Raw genomic sequence first — 11,653 nt, forward strand, 5'->3', positions numbered from 1 at the left:
CCAAATTAGAAACCTGTCAAATGAAGAGAGATTAACAAAGCTTAAATTACATTCTCTAGAAAGGCAAAGAATTACTGGTGACATGACAGAGGACAGAGTTGAATTCTCTACGGGAGGAGCTACGGCAGATGAAACAACGTCAAGACAAAGTAAATGAGGAGAGCAGCAGTAAATAGTCTTCATCTTGGATTGTCGTAAAGGACAGGAGTCTTAAGAAGACTTTGACAAAGTCACCTACAGATGTGACGAGGGACACGCCCCAGGCACATGGGGTGACGAGGGACACGACCCAGGCACATGGGGTGACGAGGGACACGACCCAGGCACATGGGTGACGATGGACACGCCCCAGGCACATGGGTGACGAGGGACACGCCCCAGGCACATGGGTGACGAGGGACACGCCCCAGGCACATGGGGTGACGAGGGACACGCCCCAGACACATGGGGTGACGAGGGAAACGCCCCAGACACATGGGGTGACGAGGGACACGCCCCAGGCACATGGGGTGACGAGGGACACGCCCCAGGCACATGGGGTGACGAGGGACACGCCCCAGACACATGGGGTGACGAGGGACACGCCCCAGACACATGGGGTGACGAGGGACACGCCCCAGGCACATGGGGTGACGAGGGACACGCCCCAGGCACATGGGGTGACGAGGGACACGCCCCAGGCACATGGGGTGACGAGGGACACGCCCCAGACACATGGGGTGACGAGGGACACGCCCCAGGCACATGGGGTGACGAGGGACACGCCCCAGGCACATGGGGTGACGAGGGACACGCCTCAGGCACATGGGGTGACGAGGGACACGCCCCAGACACATGGGGTGACGAGGGACACGCCCCAGGCACATGGGGTGACGAGGGACACGCCCCAGGCACATGGGGTGACGAGGGACACGCCCCAGGCACATGGGTGACGAGGGACACGCCCCAGATACATGCGTGACGAGGGACACGCCCCAGACACATGGGTGACGAGGGACACGCCCCAGGCACATGGGTGACGAGGGACACGCCCCAGGCACATGGGTGACGAGGGACACGGCCCAAGCACATGGGTGACGAGGGACACGCCCCAGACACATGCGTGACGAGGGACACGCCCCAGACACATGGGTAACGAGGGACACGCCCCAGGCACATGGGTGACGAGGGACACGCCCCAGACACATGCGTGACGAGGGACACGCCCCAGACACATGGGTGACGAGGGACACGCCCCATGCACATGGGTGACGAGGGACACGCCCCAGACACATGGGTGACGAGGGACACGATCCAGGCACATGGGTGACGAGGGACACGCCCCAGGCACATGGGTGACGAGGGACACGCCCCAGGCACATGGGGTGACGAGGGACACGACCCAGGCACATGCGTGACGAGGGACACGACCCAGGCACATGGGTGACGAGGGACACGCCCCAGACACATGCGTGACGAGGGACACGCCCCAGACACATGGGTGACGAGGGACACGCCCCAGACACATGGGGTGACGAGGGACACGCCCCAGGCACATGGGTGACGAGGGACACGCCCCAGGCACATGGGTGACGAGGGACACGCCCCAGGCACATGCGTGACGAGGGACACGACCCAGGCACATGGGGTGACGAGGGACACGACCCAGGCACATGCGCGACGAGGGACACGACCCAGGCACATGGGTGACGAGGGACACGCCCCAGGCACATGGGTGACGAGGGACACGACCCAGGCACATGGGTGACGAGGGACACGACCCAGGCACATGGGTGACGAGGGACACGCCCCAGGCACATGGGTGACGAGGGACACGTCCCAGACACATGGGGTGACGAGGGACACGCCCCAGACACATGGGTGACGAGGGACACGACCCAGGCACATGCGTGACGAGGGACACGACCCAGGCACATGGGTGACGAGGGACACGCCCCAGACACATGGGGTGACGAGGGACACGCCCCAGACACATGGGTGACGAGGGACACGCCCCAGGCACATGCGTGACGAGGGACACGCCCCAGACACATGCGTGACGAGGGACACGCCCCAGGCACATGCGTGACGAGGGACACGTCTCCCACACATCGACAAAATGTCACTCCTCATTACTAACAGCCTCGACGTTCTATATGAAGGAGTCAAGAAGCAGCAAATATTGACCAAGTAATGTCCCCCGGCCGGCCTGGAGACTGTCTACTAGTGTCCCGCCCCACCGCACACACCCACGTCACACTGACCATTATGAGGACAGGTAGATAATAATAATATCTATCGCATGTGTGTTGATGGCCTATTAATGACTATTGGGCGATAAATTTCATGATGAGCATCGCATTACTCGACACTTAGTAACCTTGTGAGTCAACACATTTGTTGAGCACCGCGTCCAAGATGACGTCAACAGCTGTAGGTAGATCTCATGCAGCTGGTGTAGTATCAGTATGAGCTGTATGTATCAGCTCATACATATGAGCTAAATGTATCAGCTCATACATATGAGCTAAATGTATCAGCTCATGCATACTTCATGTATGCTATCTCCTATGTTATGTAGTAGGTGTTTCTTGTCGTAAATAATCAATCCATTACCACACAATTCTCACTGTGCGAGCATGCCGCCCAGGTCAACAACACCTACTATCAGATGCCCAACAACATTAGGGTTTATATCCAGCAATTGATCAACGTTGGCACCGGTGCACTTTTGTGTTTGCAACACAACTATGACACAAGAGTCATCTGCGAAACTCGCCATTATTGAACGCCCCGGACCCCTGAGCGGGTACTGTACACAATGTGCCCATCAATCCACTCTCTGATGATGCTTCTCATATTGACTACCACTTGATAATGGTCCTGGATGGACCCAAAAGACGTCGTTTCTCCATCTTCTGTTGTGTGGTTTAGTCATAATTGCACCACGTGGGTAGTGTGACCGAGACCGGACGAATAACCCCGTCCTCTCCAGGTGGCTCAACGGAGAGAAAATGATGTATTAAAACACCCCCAAACCAAGCCTAACTTAATCCAGGGACCATCGTATAGAGAACGTGATTTTCTGTGATCTGCTATGATTTATAGAGCATCATATTTTGTTCGTTGGGAATTTAGGGGTCAGAATTCGTTGTATTATTCAAGAGGACGGGTAGCAGAGATGGCCCTCCAGTGAGAACAGTGAACTGAATGGTCTTCGTTTTCTGTGGCTTTCACAGGGACATCCACTTTGCTTCTAGTTCTTCTCTTTCTGGATGTGCTATGTTCTCTGCCTCCAAGATACCTTTGGAAGGACTCTGGGTCTGAAAGAAGTGTTATGGAAGGAAGAAGGTGGAGTACAAGGAACATAGAAGCCATAACTCTCACTCGCTTCATGCAGGTCGACGCTCAGTCCCCGACCGTCCAAGTGGTTGGGCCCCATTCCTTCCTCCCCCAGTCCCATCCAAAATCTTTATCCTGATCCCTTCCAAGGGCTTTATAGTTATATATAGACAAGCAAATATATTGCACTTTGTTAATTTCCTTCCCTCTCCCACTTCCTGTACCGACTTGAGTCGGTATGTGCAGAACACCGCGTCCAAGAGGCACTCTTGGTTGTACCTGGTATGACACAAGTCATACCGTGTACTGCTGGTATGACTTGTGTCATACAGAAGTACCCTGTGAATCAGGAATTAACGCATCAGCGCTCATGCTCACTTCAACCCTCTAAATCTGCATCTGAACTACTATCTTGAGGTTATCTTGAGATGATTTCGGGGCTTTAGTGTCCCCGCGGCCCGGTCCTCGACCAGGCCTCCACCCCCCAGGAAGCAGCCCGTGACAGCTGACTAACACCCAGGTACCTATTTTACTGCTAGGTAACAGGGGCATAGGGTGAAAGAAACTGCTCATTGTTTCTCGCCGGCGCCCAGGATCGAACCCGGGACCACAGGATCACAAGTCCAGCGCGCTGTCCGCTCGGTCGACCGGCTCCCGCACTGAGCCAATCTGCCCCATACTGTCCTCACTTCTAACATACTCGTCACAGAACTCTAATTGCTGGAGACATGGGACCCATCTCACGACCCTGGGGTCGGTGTACTTCCTAGTTCCTAGACTGCTAAGACGTTGATGGTCGATGTGGAAGACAAGATTGATTGATTGATGAAGATTAAGCCACCCAAAAGGTGGCACGGGCATGAATAGCCCGTAAGTGGTGGCCCTTTTGAGCCATTACCAGTATCAAGAGCTGTTACTGGAGATCTGTGGAGGTGCGAATGCACCCCCGCATGACGGGAGATGTCTCCTTTGTGAATGTGTTAAGATGAAGATGAAGCCACCCAAGAGGTGGCACGGGCATGAATAGCCTGTAAGTGGTGGCCCTTTTGAGCCATTACCAGTATCAAGAGCTGATACTGGAGATCTGTGAAGGCGCGACTGCACCCTGCGTGACGGGAGATGTCTCCCGTTGGAAGACAAGTCGATTGCGATGTATATATACTGGTAGAATTTCCTGCCTCCCCCCCCCCCCCCCTCCACCTCGACTACCGTGGGGAGCTTGTCTACCTGTGCATGTGTGTAGACGATGAGTCACAATAAAATTATAAGTACATTAGATTCAAGGAAACTGCAGAAGGCCTATTGGCCCATATGACGCAGCTCCTACTTATATCCACCCAAACTCATTCATCTATATTAATAAAAATGCTAATGTTCGTTTGTTCAAAATCGCTAATCTCGGAAAGTTCTTCAGCGAGTGCTTTGAAATTTTTACACAACGTTCCATTCGCAACAAAGCGGGTTTTTATATACATACTATATAGATGTCACGTCTGTGATGGGAAAAACAAATTTAACTGTGTTTTTCATTTGAGGGAAATCTTCGAAACCTCTTATGTAATTGCTTTGAAATTTTGACACAAAGTTGCATTCGAATAGGAGCGTATTTTTATATACTTACTATATACATGCCTCACCTGTGACAGGAAACACAGGATGATTTTTTTTAAACAGCGCAATCTGTTGGACATAAAAGCAACACACTATAATCTCCAAAAGTTCTTCACCAATTGCTTTGAAAGTTTTAAACAACATTCCATTCGAATACAGGCATGTTTTATATACCTTCCATATAGATACGACACCTTTGATAGGTAAAAACATGTTTGTTTGTTAAACAGCGCCATCTGATGCACGGAATAGCAACTCATGCTATATTAATATGTTACAATTCCATTTCAGTGTTTCCAACTGCATTGATAAATTTAATTTTCACAGATTTCAATTTATTTTCATTTTTATTTAATTATTTTGTGTGATATTGCATTGGAATTGAGCTGTATTGGTTACCATAGTGATCATTTCGTATGTATAGTTCATTTTTTTCATTTCTTCATTTCGTTTCTTTAACTGTTCTACTTATTTTTTAGTGATGGGAACATCAGATCATTTGGGAACACATTAGACGAGGCAATGGAGAATGGTAGGGAGGACAAGGGAACGGAAGTGGGGGATGGGGGGGGGGGACGAGGTGGCAGGAAAGGGGGGGGGTAATGGTGAAGAGGACGAGGGGATGGGGCAGTGGGGGATGGTTGGGAGGACGTAGGGACAGGGGAGTGGGGGATTTTGGGGAGAACGAGGGGACATGGGAGGGGGGTGGGGAATCGTTGGGTAGACGAGGGGATGGGGGGTGGAGGGAATGGAGGGTAGAACAGAGGGGAAAGAGAAGGTTTGCTCAGCAATGCATGCGCATTGCTGATCCACAGTAACGCGTGGCTGGGTACAACTAGTATATATATCTATATAAATGAAAATGTTCGTTTGTTCAAAATCGCTAATCTACGAAAGTTATACACCGATTGCTTTGAAATTTTCACACAACGTTCCATTCGCATCCGAGCAGGTTTTTATATACATACTATATCGATGTCACGTCTGTGACGGTAAAAAAAAAACATGTTTTTTCCGAAAAACTGTGTTTTTCATGTGAGGGAAATCTTCAAAACCTCTTCACCGATTGCTTTGAAATTTTGACACAACGTTGCACTCAAATAGGCGTGTCTTTTTATATATTTACTATATACATGCCTCACCTGTGACAGGAAAAAAACATGCTTTTTTTGAAAAGCAGCGCCATCTGTTGGATGTAAGAGCAACACACGCTGTAATCTCGAAAAGTTCTTCACCGATTGCTTTGAAATTTTGACACACCGTTGCCTTCAAATAGGCGCGTCTTTTTACATACATACTATATGGATGCCACCTCTGTGACATGTAAAAATATGTTTTTTTAAACAGCGCCATCTGTTGTACATAATGGCAACATGCATGGAATAATAAATATGTCACGAATTCCATTTCAATGTTCCCGACTGCATTGATAAATTTTATTTTCATAGATTTCAATTTATTTTATTTTTTAGTGAATTATTTTGTGTGACATTGTGTTGAAATTGAACTGTGTTGTTTTTTTTGTTTTTTTTTATTCTTTTTAGCAGGGATAATCCTGCGCGGGCCCTAAGCCTCTGGCTGGCCCACTAAGTGATGCTTGTTTCTGTTTTACTTGGGCGGAGGATGAGTATGTATGACTCGTAGGGTCGCTTCAGTAAGATTTTGCCATATGTGTTTAACAACTTCCTCTGCTCTGTTGAATCGAAGGTGAAATCTTAACGGGTTTGTAACTGTGCACTGTGTTAGATAATGTTCCAGTGGTCTGACGGGCAGTTCTCCACAGTGTTGACATTTCCTCTCACCTTCCGGAACCCGTAAGCCTATTTCCCATGCACATGGGTATCCAAGCCTGATGCGATGTAAGTGCACTTCTGTTGTTCTACTGCTCCCTTTCATCAAACTAAGTGGTTCGTAGTTGGTGGAATCCTTGTACCAACCCGCAGATCCTGATGTTGCAACTGCAGTGTTGTGGTCACTGTACATCTTTCGCATTGCTCTGTTTCGAATCACTTTCTTCATCTGGGAGAGACTCTGTGGTATGTAAATGTCTACATTCCTCCTCTTAGTAGCAAGTTTTGCAGCTTCGTCTGCAATGTCATTACCTAATAGTCCCACATGACTTGGCACCCAGTTGATAAGTACCCGTCGGCCTTGGCGTTGGAGTGTGTGCATGAATGATAAGACATTGGTGATCAGATGGATGTTATCACATATGTGTCCTTGTTGCAAGGTTTCAATGGCTGTTCTCGAATCTGTATGGATGATAACATGCTGTCGGTGTTCAGCAAGAGCATGTTCCAAAGCCTTTTGAATGGCTAGCATCTCAGTCTGTAAAGTCGAACACCCATTTGAGAGTCTCCAACTATATACAGAGTTTCCTGCTTTAACTGCAGCTCCGGTTTCTTGTCCCTGCTGGTCTACTGACCCATCCGTGAAGTAAGTGAAGCTGTCGGATGCCATGTTTGCTTCTATATGCATCTGTGCAAAGTGACGGAGCAGATGAGGATGTGTCTGGTTCTTCTTTCCGTCAAGAGCCATAATCTGAAAGTCTGCTGGCAGAGACTCCCAAGGGGCCTGAATAACAAAGTCTGCATGTATGTCGTCGACACCCCTCTCAGTGACTGTGTTTGCCATATCGAATGTATCGATGGCGTTTATCGCACAATGGGTCCACCTGTTGCCATTGAAGGCTCTTCTGTCCAGAGTTAGTGCTCCAGTGATCATGTCTTTAAGTGAACTGATTCGAGGTCTAGTCAATATCTTGGTCAGCATGCACGCAGCAATCCCCTTTACCCTTATTTCAATCGACGTTAGCTTCGTCTCTAGTCTTAGGTTCAGGATTTTAGTCCATCTGGGAGCACCTGTTATGACTCGCAATGCATCATTTTGAAGAACCTCAACGTTTGCCCACTAACCAGGAGAAAGAGTGAGTAAGGCAGGCGCTGCATAATCAACCAGGGAACGAACGGCGTGTATGTAAAACATTCTCAACACTCTGTGTCCCGCTCCTAGACGGGGCCCTGTGATTGCTCTCATTATATTTATTCGTGACTTTGCTTTCTCCTTTAGATATTGAATTTGCTTATTGAATGTCATTTTAAAATCAATCCACACTCCGAGATATCGATATTGTGTAACCCACTGAAGGTTAATGTCCTGAATGCGTAGGTGCCTGTCTGGAGCCTTGCCACCTAGTCTCATCGCCTTAGACTTCTGTGCAGATATTTTTAGCCCTAAAACACTGCATTCAGATGTCACTTGATCTAAAGCACCTTGAGCTTTATTTAGAAGTGAAGGACCCGTAACGACTAATGCTAGATCATCAGCATAGCTTAGCAATGTAACCCCTTCTGTAAAGGACATGGTAACAAGGTTTTCCATAAGGATGTTAAAAAGACTAGGACTGAGGACTCCTCCTTGTGGAGTCCCATTCTCGTGCAAGTGGTAGTCCGACACTTGTCCTTGCAACTTTACTCTGGCATACCTGTGACTTAGGTAATCTTGAATCCATGCTAGCATTTTCCCCCTCACACCTTTTTTAACTAAGGTGTGTAGTATTGCTGGCGGGCTTGCAAGTTCAAACGCTTTTTCCAGATCAAGGAAGACCACTATAGCTGGACCCGAGTTAACTGTTCCTAGTAATGTTGCTATGCAGTTTGCAGTACCTACTCCTCTAGTGAAGCCAAATATGTGTTTATGAAGGTCCCCAGTCTTCCACAGTAGCCTATTTAAGACCATCCGTTCTGCAGTTTTACTAACGCATGATGTTAATGAAATGGGTCTGTAATTGCCAGGTTCATTCGGCTTAGGAATCGGTATGATGTCTGCTTTCTTCCAAGAGGGGGTAGTTTGCCTTGCTGCCAAGACGCATTGATGACGTCCAATATCCCGCGGTCTCCAGCAGGACCAGCATGTGCGATCATTGAGTATGTAATGTTATCAGCACCTGGTGCAGTGTCCTTACCACCTTTTTTGGCTCTGCTTAGTTCCTGTTCGGTGAAGGGACAGTCACATTCGTCATTTATAGCTATGCCCTCATGAATGACTGTCATCCTCTCTTGTTTTAAGTGTTCTTGCTGCCTTCGGACCATTGCAGGAAGCTGATATGAAGCTGTTCTTTCTGCAAATTGGAGAGCAAGTCTCTCAGCCTCCTGCAATGGTTGAATACATGCCTGTGGCCGGGCTGGTCGACCTGATATAGTTTTAATCTGACCCCATATCTTGCCAAGACTACTATGGTCATTTAGAGTTTGACACCACTCAAACCATCGTGCCTCCTTTACTTCTCTAGAAACTCGCCTTGCTTCAGATATCACCGCTCGTAGCAGAGTTCTTCCTTCTGGTGTGGGGTTTCTCTTTAGATGTTTTCTGAAGATGTTGACTCTGTGGTTCTGTTCTTTAACGTCATTACTATAGAACCAATAGTTCTTTCGTTTCATGTTACCCGTGATAATGATTGGAATAGCTGTGTTCGCAGCAGCTGCAACGGCTTCCCGCAGATTGGTCTCGTGTATGTTCAAATCCTCAGGTGGCGTGTACGTTGCATACCATTTTTCAAGTTCTTCCTGGTATACATTCCAATTGACCTTTCCTAAATTCCACCGTGGCTGCGCAGGAGGGGTAGGAGGTCGTGCCAGGTTTAGTGTCGTGACAGTAGCATAGTGGTCACTGGTGATCACCGGGTCTACTTCCCACTTCGCCTGTTGCTGGAGTGCTGTTGAGATGAATGTAAGATCAAGAGAACCTCCTAGAATGTGAGTGGGTTCCCCAGTGTTGAGAAGTGTAATTTCAGGTACTTCTCGCAGAGCCGCAGCTAAATGGCGCCCATCTGCATTGGCTGGCCCAGTTGCACCTAACTCTGGATGATGAGCATTAAAATCTCAAGCAATAATTAAATTTTCCTGCGTGGCCAAGGCAAGCACTGCCTCTGCTTCTAGCTTACGTCTAGGGGGCTTGTAGACGTTGTATATGAGGAGCTCAAAATTAGCCATATTCACTGTAACTGCTAATACCTCTACTCCATCCCCACATGAAACTGAGTCTATTTTCTTGCTGGGTATGGTGTTTCTGACTAGGGTCATTAATCCTCTTAGTCTCCCCTGCTCATACGGTAGAACATAGTGCTGAAATCCAGCTAATCTGAAGGATTTCGTGGCTGGGAAAAGAGTTTCTTCCAAAACGATTATATCTGCTTTCGTGCTGATTGCAGCCTCCTGAAGTGTGTGTTTTTTATTTCCAAGACCTTGTATGTTCCACTGCAGAATTCGTAATGGCCAGACGGCGGGTTCGGTTGGTGTTGCTTGTGCTACTAGAACTCCTCCTCGGAATCGACCTCTATATTCTCCGCCTCGCAAGTCGTGGCGCTGCAAATCGGACTGCATGGACAGTTCGTGGTCATCCCCGACATTGTTGAAATCTTTGCATAACTGTGGTCCATCGCTATGTTGTTGGAAGTGCTGCAGGTCGGACTGCATTGATTGTCCGTGGTCAACCCCGGCAGTGTTGGAATCTGTGCAGAACTGTGGTCCATCACTTTGTTGTTGGTATTGCTGCAAGTCGGACTGCATTGATTGCTCGTGGCCGTTTCTTGTGTTGGTGGAACCTGTGCATCTCTGCTGTTCAATACGTCTTTGTTGGCGTTGCTGCATATCAGACTGCATTGGCTGTTGTTGTCTGTCTCCTGTGTTGGAAGATTCTGTTGATCTTGGGTGGTCACTGCTTCTTGCAGTTGCGTTTGTGAATGTTGATGTTCTGGTGTCTTGACTAGCCAACTGTTGTTGGTAGTCAGTATGTCCTTGTTGCGTTGTTTGTCCTCTTGTGCTCCATCCTGTCGGAGACTGTCTATTTCTCGTGTAACTGTGGTCTGCTGCACGATCTTGTCCATTATCACACAAGTGATGTCTTGAGCCTGTTGCTGTGAGGCGTTCTGCGTCATCTGTAGGCAATTGATAATGGTCTCTGCCATGATCTTCACGATGGTTTTCAGCTGGACCTCGGTAAAACTGTAGAGCTGGTGAGGAGATTCCGAAAGTAAGTGTTTTCTGCTCTTTTGCATTTGCTGGACTTCTGCAACACTTTCGTGTAATGCCTGATGCGGAATTGACAGATTCGGGAAATTTTGCTCTGTGAGAGCGGGTGGCTGTTGTGGCTGTGCACGAGTGTTCCAGACGTTGGTGTTGGGGTATGTATTGCTGGGCAGGGTGTTGATCCTGGCCTGAGAAGTCTGCACTTTTTGTTTCCGTGCAGAGCAGGTTGTGCTCCAGGCATGATGTTTGCCTCCACAATTTGGACATTTGGCTGTAGTGGTCTTGTTTGCCTTGTGCTTGGCAATACAGTCTTTGGTGGGATGTCTCAGGCTGCACACTCCGCACCTCTCCTGTCCTGTGCAGCGTGACTGATGGTGGCCGTATTTCTGACACCTGAAGCAGCGTAGGGGTTCCGGGACGTATGGCCTCTATCGGTATGTCCCCCAATTTCCAAGACCGAAAGTTTCTGGCACATGTCCCATGACGGTCACCAGAACCTGACGCGTCGCTGCCTTGTCTACTTTTGTGTGGCAACGTTCCGCACTCAGGACTTGCTTGTGTTCTAGCACTGGATCCAGGGGAAAGTCGAGTGGGTATCCCAAAAGCACGACTCGTGTGCGTCGTTCTGAAGGGTCCAGCTTTACCAAGCACACAGGTTTCCCCTGCAGGACTCTTACCTTCTCTAAGTAATGTGC

General features: G+C 48.7%; 1 protein-coding gene across 1 annotated transcript; it reads left to right on the forward strand.

The window, feature by feature from the left end:
- Nucleotides 1–385: 385 nt before the first annotated feature.
- Nucleotides 386–961, forward strand: LOC138355178 (LWamide neuropeptides-like). The gene has a single exon (XM_069310007.1). It carries the CDS (start codon nt 386–388, stop codon nt 959–961), a length of 576 nt encoding a protein of 191 aa, XP_069166108.1.
- Nucleotides 962–11,653: the final 10,692 nt, after the last annotated feature.

The sequence above is a fragment of the Procambarus clarkii genome, chromosome 6 (genome assembly GCF_040958095.1).
Source record: "Procambarus clarkii isolate CNS0578487 chromosome 6, FALCON_Pclarkii_2.0, whole genome shotgun sequence".
NCBI lineage: Eukaryota > Metazoa > Arthropoda > Malacostraca > Decapoda > Cambaridae > Procambarus > Procambarus clarkii.